Genomic DNA, 23873 nt, shown 5'->3' on the forward strand with positions numbered 1-23873 from the left:
ACCAACAGTGTATCTGTGTAATTATTCAGTGTTATATGTCACCATCTACGGAGCTGAATGTGCCTGCAGGGCAGAGAACCATGTAGGTGGTACCCTGGGGGCAGTAGGACCCTGCAGAGCAGCGGCCTCCGGTCTGGCCCTCCTCTGGTTGGGGGGAAACGGAGCCGTGGATACAGAGGTAACTAGGGCCAGAGAGATGATGAGGAGAAGATAATTAGTAGGGCTATGTGGGATGTAGTGGTAGAAAACAGAAGGACACACAGAGAGAAACAGCATAAAGGAGGCTTAATTATAGGCAAGAGACAGAAACAGAAAAACTCTCATAATTTGTATGTTAACATCATAAATAATGTGTTCAGTTTGCCTGTGTTTACCCAGGAGAGCAGACCCCAGTGGGAGCAGCCTGTCCAGAGGAGCTGCAGTATGTCCCTGGAGGGCAGAGCTCACAGCCTGACTTATTGGACAAGCCCATCTGCCTGCTGAAAGTGCCAGCTGGGCATGGGAATGTTATACCAGTCTGCGTTCCTGTAGATAAATAGTGGATAATCGCTACAGATGGTCCAGGGCTAAACATTACAAAACAGTTTGTGAAGACCATCCTCATCTTGATTATGCTCTGTAACCGTCATTTGCATAATGAGATTGCATTTTGTGATGAAGCCACTTGTGTTAGAGTACATAAAACACAAGAGCAATATTTGACATTTTGTATACAACACAAGATAATGAAGCTTTGTGGTGGTTCAGGCAGGCATAGAGTCAGTTCTTTTCATAAGCCCCCTTCTGTCCAATCGTTCCTGACTTCAGTCTGTCTCCCCCAATTGGTGTGCTTTATAACAGACTCAGATTCATTCTGCCTGCTCTGCTCAACACATCGCTCCTACATTGGTCTAATACAGATCTGCAATTCATCTCCCCACATCCTCCCTGAGCTCACCCTGCTTTTGCAAAGATTGCAGAGTCTGCTTGGGGGGGTTTCTGATCTCTGGGGCCATCTGTGTCATGCTAGCACTGCCTCACATTGTTCCAGAGAATCGCTTGAGCAGAGTCACCATGAAACATAAATGCATGTCATTCTATAATAAATGGTTAACCCTGGTGTAAGCATCCTGCCTGAATTATTAGTTAATTAAATAATCTCACTAAGCCTGCAAGTTCACTGCGTCACACATATTTTATATGGGATAGCATGGCCTGGTAACACTGTACGCTTAACACAAATGTGTTATAATAGCTGCACTTTTGTCTCTTACCTGATGGGCAATAATGTCCTTTAGGACATAGCATGGGAGTGTGAGTCCCAGACACAAGCCCAGTGTCAGCATCCACTGAACCAGCACAGTAAAATCCTGCTGGACATTTAACACAGTCTGCCTGTGGAGGAGTAAATGATGCACATAAATTTGTCCGCACAGTACAAATACAAAATAATGACTACAGATGTTCAGTGGTATCAGCGGACATTAACACTGGATGCTCATGCTGGAAATAATAAGAGCTAAACCGTATACAGTACGTACAGATGTTGAAAAAAATGGTCCTGCAGGGACATTATCTCTGTGCTTTCTGGAGAGCCATAACTCCCCTCAAACTGCACAAATACCACAGCCTCACAATACATCAAAAACCCATTTCTTACAGGTCATATACACTAAGTCAATAGTTGTATCTCAGTTCCAGTTGTATAGTAAAACACATTTTTCACTCCTGTATATCACACCATAAAGTGTCTACTAGAGTTGCACAGTCATAGCAGGTTATTTTAATTGAATTATGCAGTAGGTGCACCCCTTGTTTAGTACAGCAGCATACCAGAATATACAAACATCAACATCTTTCTCACCTGTCCAGATAAACTCTGGTAGGTCCCTGGCAGGCAGGGTACCTGTCTATCAGATCCAGCTGGGCACCTGTTTCCAGGTGAGCAAGCTACTGAGTCTTGCTGGCTGCTGTTTTCCCTGCCTGGACAATAAAAGCCAGGCAGGCAGATATGAGAAGGTAAAGAGAGCCCTCTGGTGACACACAGGAAACCTACAAAACAATGGCAACACTGTTAAGCAGCCACAGATACTGTGTGGAGGGATTATTGCCCAGTAATTCAAGTTATGTAATGAAAGATGTATCTTCTTAAACACTAATGAATGCAGCATGTGCTAAATGAACCCCAACCTGGAGGACAAGGCAGGCAGTCGGAGAGATGACTGTTTCTAGTTTTGTTGCTGTAGTGTCCAATTGGACAGGGCAGCGGTGCTGAGGAGCCTTGGGCACAGTAATGACCTTCAGGACATCTGTCACCTGTCATCCCTCCATCCTCTGGTGTGGGTGACCAGGCCCCAGACAGGCAGTAATACCCTGCACCACACTGACCTGATGCAACACCTTTCCCAGGAGATGCACAGAAGAAGCCTGGTTTAACCAAAAAAGAATGAAATGGAGAAGAATAGAAAATTACCCTGAATTACCTTCAAAACATTGTATATTGTATGGATCCAAGCCGAGAAACAGTATATTTCTGATCATTTAGCCGCTTCTAAAGACATTTTTAACAGCTGCTGCTCACTGAAGTGGACTTATTTTATTCATACAGCGTTTAATATCCATTTAAGATTGTTGAGGTAGACCTTAGGTCAACTACTTAACCTTAAGGACAAGAAAACCATTAGCATTAAATGATGTGTGACCTGGAGGGCAGGGCAAGCAGTCCTGGGGTTTTGCCATTCGAGTGTGGGGATTGATGGATCCAGCTGGACACGGGTACTGGTGTTTGGACCGGGTCCCAGGCGGGCAGTAATGGCCCACTGGACAGTCATAACTCGCTGAGAGAGAGCCATTACTTCTTCCAGGACAGTAAAAACTATCCAGGCAAAACAAGCATGAAACAATTTAGTTCTTGGCTGCTGCTGGTGGCAACGAGGCCTGAACGCTCTCGTGTATGCATGTATCCTTTTACGCAAAGTGAGAGAAAGAATCACTTATGCGTGTAAACATCAAAAACATGCACACTATCTATAGTTACAGTTCTTGCATAATCCATCATGTTTATATGGGAAAATGTGTATCTGTTTACGGCTCCAAGTGACTGTGTACGGCTGATAAGCAAGTTTACCCTGGGGGACAAGCGCTGCAGCTGGGCTGGCCGTCTTCTCTACTGATGGTTCCCAAGGGGCACTGCTGAGGAGCCACAGAGCCCTCAGAACAGTAATAACCTGGTTGTGCAAAGACAAGAGTCATGAAAGAGATGCGTACTCACGCACACACACTAAGACACGCATAATCCACAGGAGACAGAGTTCGATTTCCAGTGTCAACAGAGCAGCTGCTTATGTTTAGCCCTATTAACTTGAAAGAGTGTTTTGTTTACCTTTTCGCTAAGCTCGCTTTGGGCCTATACAAATTTAAAACTTAATTATGTGCTTCAAAATTCCCTTTTCTGTTGTATTTCCAACAATAACATGTAAAGTATAGTTTAATGCTGCTATGCTCTTTGCAAACAACAACTGCCTGTTTAAATAATGTTTTACTAATAACTATCTTCCAGGATTTTCTTTGGAGAATTTTCCATCTTTTTTTTTTGCCAAATGAGGCATAGATGTCTAAATTTAGAGGGGATCTGATAACCTTTTGGACATGGTCCTCCGCGACTGTCTCTCACAGGAGGATCAGAACGCTCTGCACCCTCCAAACAAAAGAAACCTTCCTTGCATTTTCCTGAAGGTGCTGAGAGCCCCATGGCATCGCAGTAGTAACCTGGAAGACATGCCTGGCAATCCTCCTGAGGTGGAAAATGTGAGAGACGAAGAGCAAGAGAAAGAGGGGAGGAGAGAGAGAGAGTGTGGCTATGAGAAAAAAAAACAGCTTGTTGCAGGATTTGGAACTGCTTATTGATTGACTGCCACAATGAAAGACAGAGAAAACATTAAGCTACTGTGCAGAATGTGTAGAGTTTGTATAGCTGCTGGCTATAACGTAGTTAACCAAAGCATGATACATATCTGTGATACTGTAAGGATTAAATAATAATATAATGAAACAAGGATTTAAAAAATATAATAACCTAGGCGTGCCAATAATTAAATGATATGAATAAACACAAAGTATTTCTTAAATATCCCTTATCATTAAATGCTGTCATTTTTCCAAAACAAAAACAACCAGGGCAGAGTCAGTTATGTTATTGGCTGTTATCTTGGTCTGAAGAATTAAATTTGTATATATGTGCTTGCATTTATTCATATGATTATTATTTCGCATCTTATTTTTTAATTTCTTCTTAAAGATTTTGGCTTTACGTACTTCTGAACAAAATGATACAAAAAAATCAGATTATTAATTAGTTTTTGACATTTCACATCAAACTCCATCCTGGTATAATTTTAATCAGAAAAGATTAAATCATTTTCAAGAAGACATGTGAGGGTAATGCTGAGTTAAAGCGACCTCTGAGACTAATTTGCTAAGGTTAGAAAATGTTCCACGAGGACAGGGCAGGGGATGAACGGAGGCCTGAGGGCAGTAATGACCAGCAGGACATGGCCCTCCTTCTCCTGGAGAGGGACACAGAGAACAGTTCAAAATACTGATGAAGAATCATTTCCGAATTCAGGTCAACGATTCAATTTTCTCATATGCACATATTAGCAACACAAAATGTGCCATTACCAGAACACACAGTCCTCTATGTTCTAAGAGTGTCAATTTGTAGTGCATGTATTGTGACAATGTTTTTTTTCCTTTACCTGAATCCTGTAAGAGAGGCTGTGGAGATATGTTTCCATGTGAACAGTAATATCCTTTCTGACATGGTCCAGTGACAGCTGTGCCATTTCTGGAAGAGCAGTAATGGCCACCGTCACACTGTCTGCACTGAGAGACAGACCAGTAGCCGAGGTCAGGGCCGTAAGTTCCCTCTGGACAGCTTCTCAAGTCAAATCCAGTTCTTTCAGGGCAGTAAAATCCTGCAGGCCACAAAACAGAGACTAAGGCATATGAAGGATTAAACAAATTGGGTTGGTCTTGAATAACTGCATTGTTGGGTTGCATCTGCTTTTTTGATTGTTTCTGCTTTTAGCAATAACTTTAATTTATAAATTAATTTTAAAAACATTCCGCTGAAATAGTATACAAAACAAAACAAAAAAACCCACAAACCTGCAGGACACAGATACAGAGAGCCAGACACACAGTACCAGCCTGGCACACAAGGCTCACAATGAGTAGCATGTGTAACAGCCACATATGTCCCTGGATCACACTGTACAGGTTGAACAGTTCCCTCTGGACAGTAGTAACCTTCAGGACAGGGTCCCCCTGTTAGTCCATCAGTGGGGATATATGTGGCAGCTCCCTCTGCACAGTAATATCTGCATTACAAACACAACAGCGTGAAAACTGATATGAATGGGCTAGTTTTGAAATTCATTATAAGATGACTAGAAAGACCTTTTTATTAGTGAGTCTTAAACAATAACAAGCAGACAAGTGACATTTATTCCCTAGATTTATCAAAGTGTGGTGTACCCTGCACTACACAATCCACTGGGTTTAGTGAGGCCAGCAGAGTCACAGTAAAATCCTCCCAGACAGGGTTTACAGTCCTCCTGGTTACGCAGACCAGAGCTGTTTGACCATCTCCCTTCAGGGCAGGCCTCGGGAGCTGTGGTGCCTGTAAAGATGACACATGCATAAATTCACAGTTCAACTCCAATAAACAGCAATGTATGCAAAAACTATAAAAAGACTTTTTAAATATTGCAGAAACAATGGAGTTATTGACTTTGGCATAACAATATACTGGCAATGTTTTACACTTTGTGGTCAGAATTTGAGTGCAGCTAAATTAGTAAGACACTCTTCTGAGGCATCCGCTTCTGAGTGCAACTCCAGACAAGGCAGAGTTTACCCTACAGCAGCGTTTTCGAAGCACGGGTCAGTGCTCCAAGACAGAAAGAACAAGTGTTTAATTTGAAGCACACTGTATCAAAAGTTACAAGACAGAGCGGAACTTCCTGTAGGTCCTCAAATGATGATTAGCATGAATAAAACATTGCAGACATGGAAGATAATAGTATAGAATGTTAGTAGCCTCGCACAGTATAAATTTGGTTACATTAGTCTATAATGCATGCCGCATCAGCATAGGGTTGTAAAAAATACTATTCTAAAAATGTGTGATGTATTTCTGCTGTGAAGCAGCTGCTGGTGGCTGCTTATTAAATAAGTACAAGGAAGTAACCTGAGGGGCAGTAGTGACCAGGAGGACACAGGGAGCCTGAGAGTCCATCCAGTGGGCTGGGAGAGGAGGCTCCCACTCTGCACCAATAACCAGCATGACATGGTCCTATGGGTAGAAGAATATCATCATACAGCAATCTACAGCCCTGCAGTACAAGCTGGAAACTATACTTCTGGATTTAACAAATGGATCACCAAACTCAAACTCAAGTGTTTCCTTTAGGATTTTTTTCAGCAGCGGCCGAAGGCTCTCTAGGAGCCATGGCGGCGTAAACAAATGACACTTGACTGCAGATTTTACTTGTACAACCTATTTATTGAATGGCCAGTTGAAAATAGCTTTTTAAAGGCTGAATGTTGAAAAAAAATGAAATAAAATAAAATAAATATTTGAGCAAGCTCATTTGAAAACGCAGTCAGCAGTTACATCATGGAGTGTAGATATTAGCTTAATGCTATCAATAGTTTACTCACGTTAGCGACACTGAGTTGGCACCGGGCCCAATTAAATGAAGCTACCGATATGCTACGTAACGTTAGCTGGACATCAATATTTAGTGAATGTCTATTTAACTTGTAAAATATATTATGAGTTATTTTAAGCTAATAACTTTTCTCCGGTAAGTCGCTGGCCTATTTTCCAAGACGACACTCCTCTGACTCTCTGACTCTCTGACCTGGCGTCTGGGCGCTTGACGTGACGTCACTTTCAAGGCCGCGTTGTCGCGACATCAACGTCGTATTAATCAAAGAGTAGATACAGAGACAGATAGTTATCTGAAGCTTACCTTAGTACTTGCGAGTACCCGACACGGTACAGCACTCTGCTGTGAAGGTGGGGACATGTGACGGTGGTGTATTTGTGACAATAACAAAAAAAAAAAAAAAAAAAAAAAAAAAAAAAAAAAAACAAATTTGAAGGAGCGGCGGCTAGGATTTAGGAATGGCGGCCCGCCGCTCTTGAATGAATGCAGAGGAAACACTGAAACTGATACACATATCTCAAAATCTCTGGAAAAACAGCACATGCACAGACAGGCTACCTACACCGGAAGTAAGTGACAGAAACAAAGCTTGTTTGCACTTTAGGTGAACCGCCTACTTAAGTATTTAAAACAGGTACAAGGCAGCCTCATTTTGAACCTTAAATAAACCCCTTAAATAGCTTATCTAACAACACATAAAGAATATCAAGAAGGCTTAGGATTACAGTAAAGTTTTTTAAGTAAGGTTTAGACAGTGGAGAGAAGAGAAGAGAAGCAATGAGATCTCTGTCCTTCTCACCTGCCGGCTCTGACAGTCCAGCAGAAGGACAGTAATGTCCAGCAGCACATGGGATGCAGCCTGCTGAGCTTTCAGTGCGCTGTCTTGGGTTGAAGGAGCCGATGGGGCAGGGGTTCTGGTTGGGCAGGGCTGTACCTGCAGGACAGTAATGTCCTTTCGGGCAGGGCCTCAGCAAGGAGACGTTGGCTAGAGCCAATCTCAAATCACAGTAATACCCTTGAAAGAGGAGAAATTATTTTTTAAGGGCCTTGGTAGTAAATATTTAATTTTCCACAAAATGGCAGAGAATGAAACACTTATACTTGTTATGTAATGACCTGTCTGTATTGCAGCACATCTTTCAACAAACTTGCAAAGTGCAGTATAATAAGTGGAACGCATGCATGTGCAAAAGCCATCAACTTCAATAAATAAACACCTCCTGGACTGCTTGGGAGCCATTTTCATTACAGCTTGTTCAGCAAAACAAACCTGGCACAAGGCTAAATAACAGTGTTTAATAAGGAAATATATGCTTCTGCTGAGAAGGTCAAAAGACATATAAGGGCTCTTACCGGCCTCACAGACAGTGCAGGAAGCCTGTTTGTCTCTATCCTGGTAGGTTCCTGAGGGACAGGGTTGTGGAGATGAACTGCCTTCTGAGCAGAAGTGACCAGGAGGACATGGCAGAGCCATAGCAACAGTCTGACCAGGAGGACACCAGTAGCCTATGGAGGTGTATAGGAATATAGGAGATTGCAACAAGGTTGGGGCTTTACAAAAAGTGTCAGTCGCACATACTTTTATCAAACAGCGAACAACCAGACTCCTTTTAGATTTCATAATACCAATGAGTCATCAGAGTGGACTGACCTTTCCTGCAAGGTCCAGTCGGAGCTTTTAGGCCTGCTCTATCGCAGTAGAAACCTGCAGTACAAGGCTGACATCCAGCCTCACTGGCCAGACCTGGCACTGGGGAGAAAGTACCAGCTGGACACAACTCAGGCTCACCTGAGCCCTCAACTGCAGACAGAGGCAGGTGGAGTGGGCCATCATTCATTTGTCTGTTCATTCATACCTTTTGCATACCAATGCCTACGCAGAATTTTAAGGCAATGCAGCTTTTATCAAGTTGCATTGGAAAGAATGTATAAGGAACCCCCTACACAGGTCAGCAGTTTATTAACAGGCTACCACAAATAGAAACAAGCTGACTCACCCTTCCAATCCTCCCGAGTCATAGTTATAGCTACTTTGAGGTCTATAGTCAACCTAATTTGCATGTCTTTCGGCTGTGGAAAGTAACAAGAAAATCTAGAAAACACCCCCACTTTAGAAGCCGGGGCCTTCGTGCTATAAAAAAAATCATTCCAATCAATTCCAAAGAGTTGCCCTTTGACTGTAAAGGAAGATAAGATGTTATACTGTGCTGCGATTATCTTTGATGAACCGTGTGTACAAGTTATTTATTTCATGATCTCAGTTTCCTGTTTACTTTTACATACACTACCAGTCAAAAGTTTTAGAACACATCAATTTTTCCATTTTTTAATTGAAATTCAAGTAATTCAAATCCAATGAATAGCTTAAAATCGTACAAAGGTAAGTGCCAGAGGTTTAAAAAAAGGGTAGTCACCCAAAACTGAAAAATAATGTACATTTCAGAATTATACAAAAATGCTTTTTTCAGGGAACAATAAATGGGTTAACAACTTCAAGCTGTTCTGCAACAGTGGAGGTTGATCATGCCTTGAAAGTTGGTGCTACCAAATCCTACAGGTGTCCCAACTTTTCTAGATTACTTACAACTTCATCTGTCTGCATAAAAGTAGTGATGGAACACATCTTGGCACCATACCCTCAAGAGCATTAGTAGCAAGTAGTGTGTTGCTACAAAAAATGGTGAAGAAATAGCAATTAACAATAGAAGAGAGACAGATCATCGCAACACTTAAAAATGTAGGTCATTTCTACAGAGAAATCGCAAAGAAAGTCAAGGTGTCAGTGAGTACATTTTTTTCCACCATCAAAAGGCTCAGAAACTGGAGGAAACTCTGACAGAAAGAGGTCTGGAAGACCCAAAGCAACAACTGAATCAGAAGATAAGTTTCTGAGAGTCAACAACTTGGTGATAGGCGCTCACAGGACAACAGCTTCAAGCACAGCTTAGGAGTGGTCGTAGTAAGAAGTCTCAGTTTCAGCTGTGGAGAGAAGACTTGGAGTTGCAGGTTTTACAGGTCGAGTTGCAGCAAGAAATCCATTGCTAAGACATCAGAATAAGAAAAAGAGGCTTGCCTGGGCCATTAAACACCACCAATGGACTACTGAAGACTGGAAGAAGGTATTGTGGACTGATGAATTAAAACTTAAAATATTTGATTCATCACGCAGGATTTTTGTACGCTGTCGAGTAGGAGAAAGGATGGTTCCTCAGTGTGGAACATCAACTGTCAAACATGGAGGAGAAAATGTGATGGTCAGGGACTGCTTTGCTGGATCCAGGGTCGGTGACTTGTACAGAGTGAAAGGTAACTTGAACCAAAACAGCTACCACAGCATTCTGCAGCACCATGCAGTACCCTCTGGTATGTTCCTAGTTGGTCAGGGGTTCATCCTCCAGCAAGATAAGGACCCAAAACATAAGTCCAAGCTATGCCAGAACTACTTTAGGAAAAAAGAACCAGATGGTGAGCGTGAAAACATGGAGTGGCAGCACAGTCTCCAGATTAAAACCCCATGGAACTCGTTTGGGATGAACTGGACAGAAGAGTGAAAGCAAAGCGACCTACAAGTGCCACACATTTATGGAAACTTCTGCAACAGAGTTGGGAAGAATTTTCTGAAGAGTATTTTATTTTCATTGTGGAAAGAATGCCAGGAGTGTGTTCAGCTGTTATATCTGCCAAAGGTGGCTACTTTGGTGAGTCAAAATGTTTAGAATATATTTTGGTTTCTAAATAGTTTTTTTTCACTTTATTTGTTCTATGCTTTCATTACAGAGTACAATGAGACATCAACATGAATAATTTCCAGTTAAAAAAATGGAAAAACTGGGGTGTTCTAAAACTGTTGACCTGTAGTGTACATAGGTTAATTTATCATGCAGCTCATATAGTTATGGTTAAACTCTCTTCTTGCTCTCCATTCTGAGTGGCAGATACCCATATAATATGTGGTAGTCATAATAAGGATGAGCAAATACTGCGTTTCCAGTTAAACTCAGTTATAAATATTTAAATTAAGTAGTATGCCTAGCATTTGTTGACCAAGTGTGCTGTACATTTCACCAAGCACTGTACTTCACAACAACAAAAAAACAGGCTTAAAAACTTTGTTGGCAAGTTTGTGATGCAGCCATTCCAAGGCAGTAAAGCTGGGCTTACCGCAGTATGTCCCAGGTGGACAGATGCTACCTGTTTCTCCATGTGTTGGTCTGGCCTCAGTGGCTCCTCCTACACAGTAATACCCTGGGGAGCATGGACCCACTGGCAGAGCCAAACCTTTTGAACAACATTAGCACATTTCATATTTGGATTTCATATACCCAGAAATATTACACACAAGTTACCTAGAGACAGACATTCCCTCCAGCAGAATCATGTCTGAACCAAAAGGCTTGAAATCGACTTGTTTTATCTTCTATCTATACTTAGATGTGAAGTTTTTAGGTTCAGTCTTTACAAGTTCTGACTGAGAACTCCTGAGCGATGTTGTGCTTACTGTGTACAAGTGAACAGTGTGCCTGCTATCACCAAGTACCTGAGATGTTACAGAAGGCTCCAGGTGGACAAGGCACAGGCTCTGAGCTACCCAGGGGGCAGTAAAAGCCCACCTGGCAGCGCCCCCCTGTGGAGGTAGCCGGACAAAGACAGTTGGCATTTGTGTAATTGTCCAGGTCAAAGGGCTGGGAGTTCCACGCTGCCGACACACAGAACCAACCTGAGAGGAGCAAAACACAGCAAGACACAAAGCATTTGACGATTAAGGTGATGTAGTGATGATCTGAGTGCCATTTGTCTCTGTGATGCAGAAGCATTCTTGTAGCTGACATATTGTGCACCATGACTGCAGACATCACATTATAACTTTCTCAGGGTAAACCAAGATACTCAACAAAGCAGGACGACAGCAACACACAGCAAGGTGAGAGATGACTCATCGAGAGAAGGGGGGCCTTAAAAAAAAAAAAGGCTGCCAAGCTTCTCATATCATTCAGGGAGTTGTGTGCATTAAGTGGCTGACATATGAAGCCAGGCTCTTTTGCAACCTAGCACATAAATAAATAATGCACATAGAACAGTTTAAAAGCAGTTGTTGTTGCTGAAATGCAGCTGCTGTTGAGTTGTGAAGCTTCCTGCTTAATGTGCACTCTTTGCTACCTGCCCCTAAGTCTTCCAGACTGCTTCGGAACGGCTTGCCAGCCCCTGGAGACAACAAACAGGCTAGCAAAGAGGGCAAAGTCTTGACACTGAGAAACTAGGCTGTACGACTGTAATTGTATCTTTGGTAGAAATAAACAGAGACACTATTACTGACCAGGCTTGCATTTTCCAGACACTTTGGTCAGCCTTTCTTTCTCACAGTAGTATCCTGGAGGACAGGGCAGGCAGCTGTCCAGACTCTGAGTCATAGGCTCTGGGTTGTAGTATCCCCTAGGGCAGGGAAACTGAGTGGCATGCCTTGTTCCTGTGCATATATTACAGTGAAATTTCAAACAAGTTTCAGATGCAGTGTTGTTATTTTCAGTGCTGCACTTTTCATTAGTGTAAAATCTGAGGGGAATAGCTTACCAAAGCGGACAGCATCATTCAGTGTAACAAGACAGTTTTAGATATTGTTACTATCTGCTTCTTTGGAGGTCAACCAAGACTTACACTTGTCAACATTTTTAAATTAATTCATAAGACAACACAACAATGGCTGATGGTGAATGTACCATCGGGGCAGTAGAATCCAGGAGGACAGGGGAACGTGGTAAAATTGGCAGTTTTTTCTGGACAGTAGTATCCAGCAGGGCAGCGGGAACACACTGACTGGCCTGTGAGGTTGGTGTAGGTTCCAGCTTGGCAAGGCACTGGACTCGCACCGCCCTCAGGACAGTAATGAGCTGATGGGCAAAGTCCCCCCTCTGAGCCTGGAGAGGAAAACCAATTAGACATGGTAAATCACTGAATTTATGAGTGCTAAGCCCATGATGAGTCCTGTAATAACCCCTGATTAATTCAGTAATCATCCATTCAACAAAACACCATCGCACATACACGTTCCCTGCATTCACCAGCATCTGCTTTTCTTCTATTTGATGCTTATTCATAAGATTTCTGTTCACACATTATATATTAATTTTGCTCTTTCATTTCATGTAAGCAATTACATTAATGAATAATTACTGTAGTGTTGATATCTGAAGGCGGTCAGACTAAGATTACCCTGCAGAAGGAAAAGTGGAGTTAATTAATAGGACAACACGAGCAGGTGAAATTAATTTACAATGAAAAAAAATAAAAGTCAATATTTTGCTCTTCTACCTGTGCTTGTTGTGTCTCGCCCTGGGCAGTAAAACCCAGCCTGACACAGTCCAGATGGACGAGTAAGACCTGCAGTGGCACAAAAGCGACCCGCTGGACATGAACTGCAGCCAGACAAGTCTGTCAGATGAAGGCTGCAAGCATACAAGTGCAAATACATGCACATACATTTACATTTTACATAGTTAAACAATGCATGTAACATTTTAAGCCAACCAACCTGTTAGAGTAGGTTCCTGGTGGACAGGGCAGAGGGAGGCTGGTGCCCTCGGGACAGAAGCTTCCCTTTGGACATGCTCCTCCTACTCCTGTGCTGAAGTTGCCATCAGGGTTCTGAAAGTTTACACCTGAAGAAGTTGCATATGTTAATTAGGGCAATGAAAGTTTTTTTTTTTTTTTTTTTTACAGTAGGCTTTACAGTAGGCTTGTAGGTTATTTCACAGGTAATACGGAACACGTGGCACAAACTGTGCTGGTATACATGCAGTGTACCTGCTATGCAGTAGTAACCAGCCTGACAGGGCCCAGTGGGTTCAAACAGACCCCAGTCCTCACAGAAGAATCCTGTTATTGAAGCATGAAAAACACAAAACATCACTGCAGCAGCAATAAAGCACGGAAGTGTTTATTAGAAATCCAATAACATCATGAAACATTCCCTCATTTAGTCAATTAAATGTGAGAAAACATTCTATTATTGCCTTTTAGTTGAATCAGTTAGTTTCAGGCACATCCAATAAATAAATGACAACATGATGCTTTAAAATCCAATTTAGCTAAACATCTTATGCATGGTTTCCATGTACTTCTAGACAAAGCACTGAAAACCATGTGACAATACTCTCACCTGCTGGACAAATGAGGCACTGCTCCACTTGACTGAGGCCAAACTGAGGGCTATATGTGCCAGGAGGGCAGGGTAAGATGCCCTCTACTCCACCACCAAGACAGTAGTGTCCTACTGGACAGGACTGGACACCTTCTCCTGACAGACAGTATGTCCCAGAGGGGCAGTCATCACATGCCTCTGCACCTTTATCCAAAACAATAAGAATGAAATGATGAGATAATGCCTGCATTTTGTGATGCTTTGCATGTTATGTAATTCCATTAAGCCAGTTTTATGTACCTGTAGTGTTTGAGTGTGTCCCATCGGGGCACAGTAGAGGAGAAGCTGAGCCAATGGGACAAAAGTGTCCAATTGGACAAATGTCCCCTGTCACACCATCGGAAGGCATTGAAGACGCCGCTCCTCCTGAACAGTAATATCCTACAAAATGCAAAATATACCTTGATTGTGCTTTTTTTTCTTTACTTTTTCAGTTAAAGAAAAAATAAGTTGGAAATCAGATATTATTTCCAAATCTACAGTAAGCAAAAGATTTTCACCACCCTATAAAATACATTTAGAAAGATCAGTGGACAAAAATGACTGATCACTGAAATTCTACCACCTATGTCACAGATTCCTGATGGCTGGCTCAGTCCAGTGCTGTTGCAGTAGAGTCCTGGAGGGCAGGGCCAGCAGGAGGACAGGTTTTGGGCTCCCACGGTGTTGCTCCAGGTTCCTACAGGACAGGGGTGCTGTTGGGGGTATTTAGTCCCCTTTGGACAGACGTAACCAGCAGGACACACACCACCAGAAGCCATAGCCACCTGTGGGAATGTTAGAGCAATCATCAGAACCTGACTGAAAGTTTTGCAATTGCAACTTGGATAATTATGTAATTATTAGATATCAGGCAAAGATGCCAAAAAAAATCTGTCTTTTGCGATGGTAAACTCAAAATCTATGAGCTGTTGGACGAAACATGCAGTTTGAACAAATCATCTTGGGCTTCAGTATACGACAAAGTTTCATCATTTCTGGCTTTATTTTGGCTGTTTGAGCTAGAAGTTTAAAAGTTAAAGCTGTGGGCAGCTTGAGTTGGTAGCTGCCATTCATTTCCTACGCACTAACAGCAGCTTATCCAAAAAGCACTTCAGTTATTTATTTAACTAATGCAAACTTGAACTAAACATGCCTTTAAATTCATATTCACATCAAAAATGAAAATACTTTAGCAGTCAGAGTGTGTGGAAAATGAATAGCTGCCATCAAATCAACCACATGGCTTTAAAACAAACAGATTCAACTCAGAGACTAGGATATTTCTACCTCCTTAATTGCCCTGTGTTTTTCCTTGTCTGTGCACTTTCCCCCGCTCATATACTGCACCATGCTGACAAATTGCCTCACTTGAACAAAGCCAGATTATAAGCATAAATCAGCAACAAGCATGTAATAGACAACATGTCAAACATTTCACCCTCATTGTATTTCATTCAGAAATCAGCATGGTAAATGTGAAAGCCGTCATGGAGTGGCTTCTTGTTACATCAGACCATTTGAGACATATTTATGGAGTGATCAAAAAATAAAATTGGTAATATGACATAAAAATGTACAGCTAATAACTTCTGAAATTCCTTTCAGCAGGTGTAAATGAAGAGATTGCATTAAATCTCTCCTTCTCTGTGCACGACTGCACACACCTGCTACCACTTTTGGTTATTTTGTCCCAATAGCTAATCATTTAAAGACCTATTTCTCAAAGTACTATTACGTGATTGCATTTATTTTTCAATTTCATACAATCTCATTTTTATAAAAGATCAGTTTGTCTTGAATGAGCTGCTGGCCTTGTCTTACTGGAGAGGCAGTGGAGGCTCCCGAGGTGCAGTAATGTCCCGGGTCACAGAGACCCTGAGGTTCAGAGAGACCAGCTCTACCACAGAAGAAACTTGCTTCACATGGCCGACAGTGATGCACAGCTTTACCACCAGGCTGGTCAGAGTAAGAGCCCTGAATAATCAGATAGTAGCATCTTTCATCAATTATATGAACAGTAAATGAAATTCATGAAGCTCGACTGCAGAAAAAGGCCATATTTGTTGTATATAGCACACTAAGACACATATATGAGGTATAAGAAGAGTAATAATCAACTGAAAAGACACACCTTCATTTTTGCACACATATACTAACATACTGATACTGACCGGAGGACAGGGGCGAGCAGCAGAGGACCCCGGAGGACAGTAGTGTCCTGTGGGGCACAGTGGAGGTTGAGACAAGCCTGTCTGGTTACACAGTCGGCCTCCTTGACACTCCACACATGACTTTGCACCTCGACGCTATGGAGCATTCATGGTCAAGGGAATAACCTCATTTTAACAATGCAGTTTCAGAGAAGCATCACTTGGTATTCAGGATGTAATATTTCCTACCAACTGAAATGAGCCAAGAGGACATGGTTCTGCCCTGGCTGCCCCCTCCAAGGTAAAATAACCCTCCTCTGCTTCATTCTGAACAGGTGAAGCTGAGCCGCCGGTACAGTAGAAACCAGCAAAACAAGGACCGGAAGGTGAGGTGTTGTTGGAACCTAAACAATAAAAACTGATAGGGAGAGAAACTAATTGGCTGGAATAGAGGCTTCACAAAGTCCTTTGATATAAACCAGCTAATATCTGAAGTATCACATTGCAAGGAGAATAGTGCATGAATATGAGTGGGATTACCCTGGTGGACAGCTGACACACTCCTCAGGTCTGCTGAGGCCGGTGCTGTTGCTGAAGGTGCCAGAGGAACAAGGGAGGGGAGAGGATGAAGCTGGAGGACAGTAGCTTCCTGCTGGACACACACCTCCAGTCGGTCCATCAGCTGGTGTCTGGACAGAATAACAGCAAGAAAGAAAGAGAAGTTAAAATGTACTGTAGCAAGCCCAATTCCTGCAACATAATGATTGATGATATGACTGAAAATCATGGGTACATGTGAGATGAGTCAATAATATAGAAAGCTACTGTTTTTATTATTTTTCACATGTATTTGTTGGCCTCAGGAGCTTTACGTAAGCCAGTGAGGATCAATATAAGCAAGAAATGGAAAAATAAAGGTGAACAACCTCAATTAGTAAATAACTGAAATAGCATTTTCATACTGCAGACTTGGCTCCCTCCCTGCAATAGAAACGCTCTTTGCAGCTTCCAGAGGGCTCTTTAAGTCCCACACCACTGCAATACTGTCCTCCACCACAAGAGGTGCACTCAGACCCATCTCTGAGAGCAGAGCGTGAGCTGTAGGTTCCCTCAGGACAAGGCTCGGGTGAAGAAGTGCCGTCTGGACAGTAAAATCCCTGAAAAAGGTGACAGAGACAGAGAGAAAAGACTTTTTCTGAGACTTCACATACAAAGAGACATTCACACTTACAAGTTGCACATTGCCTTCCGTGCAGTGTGACAGTTTTTCTAAATTTTCCTACCTGAGGACAAACTAGAGGCATGTGAGTTCCCGGCCTGTTGCAGTAATGCCTGGATGGACATGAAATACACGTCTCTCCACTGTGACCAAGTGTGTTGTTCCTGTATCTGCCAGCCTGACAGGCATATGTGTAGGAGTAGCCAGTCCCTCGGGGGCAATAGTGCCCATCAGGACACACTCCTGTCTTAAGTATATCAACAGACACAATGATTGTCATTTAGTTTGTCAGTTCAATCATCATCTACTATCAAAAATGACCATTTTTGCTTGTTTGACAATAAAAACATATGATTTTGATGGTCAAAGGTAGAGATTTTGCAAATCACATAAATAAATACATTTATTCTTCTTGTTCTGATTAATTAGGGAACTTACAGGCCTGGTAATAGGTTGCTCCTGAGGAAGCTGGGAGTAACAATACTTCCCCTCAGGACACTGGACACATTCACTGGCGTCACGCAGACCAGGAAATTCACCGTACGTGCCATTAGGGCAAGGAACTGGGTTGGGATCCTATGAGTGCAATCACATTTGCAGGTAGCTTAAAAGCAATTCAAACCAGAATGTTTTTTTTTTAAATCCTCCTTTGCTGTATCTTTCCCTTCTTTACTCACAATGCCTCCTCCAGGGCAATAAAAACCTCGAGGACAGAGGGTGGCTGAGCGTTGAGGGTCTCTAGCCAAACCCTGAGAGCAGAGAAAACCTGGCGGACACACCATGGTGCTTAGCATGGCTTCCTCACTTGTGGTCTCATTGCTGCAGTAGTGGCCCTGCAGGCATGGAGAGCACTCCACAGAGCCTTCGTCCTACACACAAGAGAATGTGAAGAAAGATTCAGAGTTGAAGTTAAAGATATCAACTGGTATGGGGGAGGGACGCAGCAAGATAGAGACTGAAAAGAACCTGAAAAAGAGTATAGGATCGAACTTGGAAGATGCTGGAAAAACACTGAGACTGCTTCAATACTGAGAGCAGAAGATGAACTATAACAAAAAACTGACTAACTACTGACTACTCCTCTCGCTGACATTTACAGATATACATACTAGGTGAGTGATGTAAGACGATATCGTGGGTGGAAAATGCTAATCTAAAAATAGGACAATCAAAATGGCTTATGGAAGGATGAGAACACACTAGTTTTGGTTTGCACTGGTTCTCTAAGTTGTCCAGTCACACTGAAGTGTGTTACAGATGGGGCCTTACACTGAAGCTGCCAGCTCCACACACTCTGGGGTTGACACTGGCTGAGTGGGGACAAAAATAGCCAGCAGGGCAAGGAGAGCAGTCCTCCAGCCTCCGACCTCCTTTCAGACGGCGAAATGTGGAGCTGGAGAAAGACAGAGGGGGACTTAATCACACTTATTGCACCAGTTTGATTTACCCCATATAGCAAATTCTTTCCATCTCATCATCCCCTTCATTATCATTCTCACATCTTCTTTCTGATTTTCAGTATGTAATTACTCCTTACGGTGGGCAAGGCGAAGGTTTGGAGGTGCCCTGCTGGCAGAATGAGCCTTCAGGACATATCAAGCAATCCTCTCTGTGTCTGTTTCCCATTTGGATGCTGTAGGTGCCTGCCGGGCAAGGAAACTGGGTGCCATATGCAGTCCCTGGTGATGCAACATTGACATAGTTCTATCCACATGAGTGACTCATGATTACAGCTATGTATGAGAAAACCAATCTTATTTTACAATAGTAATTTCACATGATATAGTGTATTTAATCGTAGGAGCGTCAGTAGAAATCAGCTGGACTTAATCTACAAGAGAAGTCCAGCTGATTTCTACTGAAGCTCCTGTGATTGCCGTTATCTTGATGACTGAGAATCTGCACAGACAATAGTGCATTTAATCTTTAACGGTTTACAAAGCAAAACATTGTATTTAAAAATAATCTTGTCTGTATGATTTTCTGACCTACAGCAGTCAAAACATGTATTCATTTAATTGAAATGCTACCGATATTACCACGTTACCTTCAGGACAGTAGTGTCCAGAGCTGCATCGACCTGATGGAGCACCTGAACCAGCCAAACAGTACCAACCCTGTGGGCATGGCAGGCACTCGCTTTCGGTCTTCAATCCACTGTGACTGCTCCATGTCCCCACAGGACACTTGTACTGGGTTGGAAACATAGTTCCAGGTGGACAATAATGTCCAGCAAAGCAGGAGAGTGGTGGTCTCTGGATACCACCAGTTCCTGATAGAGCATAAACAATACATGCATCAAGGTGAGGAAATGTAAAAAAAAAAAAAAAATCTATAGATATATATATATTGATGAAATAGGTCAAGGTGATACTGATATAATTACTGTATACTTAAGAAAATATCTTCGTCATGATTAAACTATAACAGCTTTTACAACATATTTGTACACAATACATTTTTGTGATAAAAAAAATGCTGATTGATGTGGAAATAGTTCTTAGTTCGGTATAGGAATTTGTTGTTAATTTCATTTTTATAGAGCTGTTAAATACACAAAAATATTTATGTGAAAATAAACCATAATATACCCTTAAGGTCTAGGAAAACACACATTGATCAGCATGTTGAATCACCTCCCAATATATACATTAAAGTAATACACCACCCAGCTCATTTCTTCCGATACTAACAGTACTTTTAAAGGCCAACTGAACATGTATGTGAAATGTCACCTCGAAGACAGGCATATCGTGCTGGACACCGCTGACACTGTGAGCGGTCGGTGAGGTCAGTGCGATTGCTCAGTGTTCCCGGTGGACATGCATTGGTTGGTGCGTTGGGTTTGGAGGAACCAGGAGGACACACAAACCTGTCAAAATTCAGACAAACTAATCATGAAGAAACACTGCACAGACAGGTTTAGCTGTAACAAATATCCCTCGACAGATAAGCTTTTCTTGAGGTTACTTACCCTTGCATGCAGTCTACATCAGGCGCTCTCAGGGCTACCTGTGTGCAGGCCTTTCCTGCGTAACACTCTCTGCAATCAGCCAACTCATCCTGACCCTCTAAGGGGTTAAAGGAGCCTGGCGGACAGGGCTTTGGGTCACTTGTCCCCTCTGGACAGTAGAAACCAGCAGGGCATTTGAGACAATCCTTTACACCTGGAGGGAGTAGTTGCCATGCCAAAGTTAGAGCTCGACTTTTATCTACTCCATTAGGATGTCTGTTAGATTCATTTAAAGGTATCACTGACATTTTGCCAACTACCCCTTTTTTATACTGACTGCTCAAGTAGCTGTGACAGTCATCTGTCATTTTTTCAGTAGGGAACTCACTGCTCCAGCTTGCCATCAACTGTTGTTGTTGTTGTTTGTTGCTAAATTAGATGCTCTCTCTTTGCCCTCTCAGCATCAATCTGTTGCAATTTCTCATCCCTATATTCCAGTTCATCGTGGGAACTAACACTTACATTTTTATATAATCAGTGATTTTTGCTATAATAAATTGATAAAGCATCATATTAGTTATGGTGGGCTTTTGAGGGAGTTTAGACTTGTTGCAAATTAATGGCAAACAGAGCTTCATGTTCAGCGTAAGTAAATCAGTGAGTGTAAATATGAAATATTACCTGATAGGTGCATAGTATAAAACAATATTACAATATAAACTCACTTATTGCCCCTTGATGAGGCGTGAAGGTGCCTGGAGGACATATGACTTCTTCCAAGGTACCAGCAGGGCAATATCTACCCCGGGCACAGGGCAAGCCAGGTCCTGATGAGCCTGTCACAGACACACACAGGTACATACTTTTATGAAAGGAAACACTGGGCACAGTTCATTTTGCAATGAAACTTCAACTACTTCCAAAAACCCATCTTCATTTCATGTTCTTTTTCAAGTATGGACTTTCTAGGACACATTTTTTTTTGTATTTCAGTATTTGTGGCTCTAGTGAAGTCAGTGTATTAGTGGTAAGACTTACCTGCAGGACAGAAGCGTCCTTCTCTACATCTCTTGCAGGCTGCCCTACTTGTCTGGCCCAGTTGTTCCCCCGCTGTACCAGCAGGGCAAGGTGACCCATGAGGGGTGGCGGTGCCCTCTTCACAGTAATAGCCCTGTGGGCACAGGAACGGGGAGGTGGGTCTCTGTGAGCTACCTTCCAGACAGTAAAACCCTAGAGGAAAGTATTTATAGATAACAGGAACACTGTTATGGGGTGTCATATATGGTAAAGACATGCAAAACAAGTACAATTGGTTTATTGGGCTGGAGAAACTGGAACTTAGTAGGAAAGTTCATTAGTATGGTGACATGATTTTCTGTACATAGTATTGTATGTGGACATGAAACCATTTACTGATATAGAAACACTCTACCTGCAGGACAAATTGTGCAGTCTCTCAGTCTCTGCAGACCTTCTTTAGGACCATAAGTCCCAGCAGGACAAGGTAAAGCCACACCTCCCACACAGTAATGACCTGCAGTAAAGATATGTATAATTACATATTAGGTTCCTTCCTGGAGGAAAACAAACTCTGGCAATATGCAGTAATAATCACTAACCTATTGGACAGACCACACAAGCTGAATCTTCTTTCACGTCTTTGTACGTTCCTGGTCGACAGGTGATTGGTTGACTAGATCTGTGCACTGAAGGGCTCCAGCGGGGGACCACGACTCCCTCACACAATAACGATGTATCATTACAGCTACGACAGTAAGTCTGTCCAGCTGTAGAAGACCAGCCAGGAGGACAGGTGAGCGGCTGTGACATCCCACTATCTGGACAGTAACTTCCTATAGCAGGCAGACAATACAGCTTTAATCTTTGTAGGTTTTAGTCACAAGTCAACACATTTAATTTAAATCTACTCATATATCCAGTACGGTATTGGTGCAGAAAAGGCATCTTCATGGTCTTACCCTACCTGCTGGACACTGCAGACACTGAATAGTGCACACAGTGGAATAGAAGCCTGGTGGACACTCATTACAAAGAGTGTGATCAACATTGGGCTCCTGGCCAGGCACACACTATAAGGCATATATAAGACATAGAGAAAGAAGGCAGGGAAAAAAAGCACATAGCTGACTTTAATTCAACTGTAATTCAACCATTTCTGATGACACCATGGAAGCTTTTTCTCTTTTTAGAGGAAATGAGATTGTCTGCTATTGTTATATCGTGACCTTATAAGGGAAGCCAGAGGTGCAGACAGAATCTACAGGGCAGGTCAGACACTGCAGGACCCCTTCAGGTGAATGTTGTCCCGGGGGGCATAAAGACAACGTCCCATTGGCTGGATCACATAAGAAGCCTGCAGGACACAGCCTACAGTCCACTCTGTCCTCTGAACTGATGAGACCTGGAAAGCAAGGCTACAACATAAAGGAATGATCAACTGGATTATACATAATGACTATGTGATTAAATAATAGTTGTATTGCACACTAATAACTTCTGGCAAAGACTTGATGTTGTATTCACACAGGCTTTTCTTGTTATGACAAGCTGAAACGTGTGAAAAGGGCGTATGAGTCTGAACTGTTGCTAAGAAAGACTATAGAGTGAGACATGCAATTTCTTTGACTTTCAAAGGAGGACATGACACAAAAACTATGGTTTTTTTTTTTGTTTGTTTTTGCTTTTTTTTCTTATCCACAAGTGTCTTTTACCTTGCAGTCACTGATGCTGCTTTTCCCTGTATAGAGGTTGAATGTTCCTACTGGACATCTGTGAGGCGCAGATACATTTCCAGGGCAACTATATCATAGAAATATGTTAATTTATTATCTAGAATACAGCTAAAATGTGCATGTTATTTCAAATTCTCACATGCAATTCTTCAAAGGAGCAGAACTATGACTCTTTCTATATTAACATCTCATCTATGCACTTTCCTTAGTGTACATAGTAAACAAATAAAGATTCAAAGATGACTTACAAATGACCAGAGGGACACTCTAAACAAAGCTGGCGGGAGAAGTATTTTCCTTCTGGACACTGATCAAGGTCTGCCTCTTCACTGAGGGGGAGGTCTGCACTCCCTTCAGATGATTCTTACATAATATATAAATTAATGTCAGGAAAAATGTAGATTTCTGTCATTAGCAGTGTCAGTGTGGTCTTGTTTCTTCTTAAATTTAACTTAATAGACTGTAAAAATACTATTTTAAACCTTGGTCATTTTTCTTACCTGAAGTCAGCCCAGATTGTGTCAGCAGCAGAAAAATCCATGATGCTGAAAAACAGAACAGATGCATTATTTTCCATGAGCTCATTTTCACCGACTCTCTAATCAAGTGCACAAGCAGGTAAGAAACAGGTATGTTTCAGATAATTGTGCATGTTGGCATTGAAGACTGTTTGGTCTGAGCCCACATGAATGATTGTTAAGAGGCATGAAAGTGAGAGGCCCTCAGCCACTGAAAGGGAAACCAACCTGAAATGTGATTCCCAGGTGGTTGCTCTGGCTGATGGTGGTGTGCAGTGATGTTCTGTAACTTTATCTTCTACTTTCATAATACATGAGCGCCAACGCTAACCTAGATAGTGTCTCCGTTAGTGGATCACTTTAATTATTTACGGTACTCATGTAAGT

General features: G+C 42.2%; 1 protein-coding gene and 2 long non-coding RNA genes across 3 annotated transcripts in view; all 3 read right to left on the minus strand.

The window, feature by feature from the left end:
* si:ch211-286b4.4 (SCO-spondin) overlaps positions 1 to 21494 on the minus strand; it is a 52546-nt gene extending 31052 nt beyond the window's left edge. Inside the window, exons 1-41 of the mRNA XM_055012286.1 lie at positions 21254 to 21494; positions 20941 to 21051; positions 20237 to 20429; positions 19998 to 20134; positions 19310 to 19534; positions 18800 to 18941; positions 18532 to 18655; positions 17940 to 18131; positions 17701 to 17838; positions 17327 to 17509; positions 17006 to 17200; positions 16584 to 16732; positions 16293 to 16461; positions 16065 to 16199; positions 15715 to 15867; positions 14477 to 14678; positions 14152 to 14292; positions 13870 to 14055; positions 13515 to 13586; positions 13243 to 13369; positions 13023 to 13156; positions 12431 to 12628; positions 12031 to 12180; positions 11254 to 11433; positions 10878 to 10994; positions 8368 to 8517; positions 8070 to 8222; positions 7516 to 7731; positions 6233 to 6337; positions 5518 to 5662; positions 5149 to 5360; positions 4737 to 4955; positions 4438 to 4544; positions 3619 to 3772; positions 3107 to 3206; positions 2682 to 2854; positions 2170 to 2406; positions 1844 to 2031; positions 1254 to 1374; positions 375 to 525; positions 43 to 182 (exon numbers count right to left, since the gene is read on the minus strand). Of these exons, the coding sequence (XP_054868261.1) occupies positions 43 to 182; positions 375 to 525; positions 1254 to 1374; positions 1844 to 2031; positions 2170 to 2406; positions 2682 to 2854; positions 3107 to 3206; positions 3619 to 3772; positions 4438 to 4544; positions 4737 to 4955; positions 5149 to 5360; positions 5518 to 5662; positions 6233 to 6337; positions 7516 to 7731; positions 8070 to 8222; positions 8368 to 8517; positions 10878 to 10994; positions 11254 to 11433; positions 12031 to 12180; positions 12431 to 12628; positions 13023 to 13156; positions 13243 to 13369; positions 13515 to 13586; positions 13870 to 14055; positions 14152 to 14292; positions 14477 to 14678; positions 15715 to 15867; positions 16065 to 16199; positions 16293 to 16461; positions 16584 to 16732; positions 17006 to 17200; positions 17327 to 17509; positions 17701 to 17838; positions 17940 to 18131; positions 18532 to 18655; positions 18800 to 18941; positions 19310 to 19534; positions 19998 to 20134; positions 20237 to 20429; positions 20941 to 21051; positions 21254 to 21494 (6565 nt within the window). The remainder of the gene's footprint in view (positions 1 to 42; positions 183 to 374; positions 526 to 1253; positions 1375 to 1843; positions 2032 to 2169; positions 2407 to 2681; positions 2855 to 3106; positions 3207 to 3618; positions 3773 to 4437; positions 4545 to 4736; positions 4956 to 5148; positions 5361 to 5517; positions 5663 to 6232; positions 6338 to 7515; positions 7732 to 8069; positions 8223 to 8367; positions 8518 to 10877; positions 10995 to 11253; positions 11434 to 12030; positions 12181 to 12430; positions 12629 to 13022; positions 13157 to 13242; positions 13370 to 13514; positions 13587 to 13869; positions 14056 to 14151; positions 14293 to 14476; positions 14679 to 15714; positions 15868 to 16064; positions 16200 to 16292; positions 16462 to 16583; positions 16733 to 17005; positions 17201 to 17326; positions 17510 to 17700; positions 17839 to 17939; positions 18132 to 18531; positions 18656 to 18799; positions 18942 to 19309; positions 19535 to 19997; positions 20135 to 20236; positions 20430 to 20940; positions 21052 to 21253) is intronic.
* Positions 21495 to 21646: 152 nt separating this feature from the next.
* LOC129349274 (uncharacterized) lies at positions 21647 to 22307 on the minus strand. The gene is made up of 3 exons (XR_008602211.1): positions 22200 to 22307; positions 21835 to 22068; positions 21647 to 21749 (listed from the first exon to the last, which is right to left on the minus strand). It is a non-coding gene; the product is annotated as an uncharacterized LOC129349274 (long non-coding RNA).
* A 160-nt stretch (positions 22308 to 22467) lies between these two features.
* On the minus strand, positions 22468 to 23333 carry LOC129349257 (uncharacterized). The gene is made up of 3 exons (XR_008602188.1): positions 23217 to 23333; positions 22948 to 23035; positions 22468 to 22650 (listed from the first exon to the last, which is right to left on the minus strand). It is a non-coding gene; the product is annotated as an uncharacterized LOC129349257 (long non-coding RNA).
* Between the last annotated feature and the right edge of the window lie 540 nt (positions 23334 to 23873).

The sequence above is a fragment of the Amphiprion ocellaris genome, chromosome 7 (assembly GCF_022539595.1).
Source record: "Amphiprion ocellaris isolate individual 3 ecotype Okinawa chromosome 7, ASM2253959v1, whole genome shotgun sequence".
In the NCBI taxonomy this organism is placed as follows: Eukaryota; Metazoa; Chordata; class Actinopteri; family Pomacentridae; genus Amphiprion; species Amphiprion ocellaris.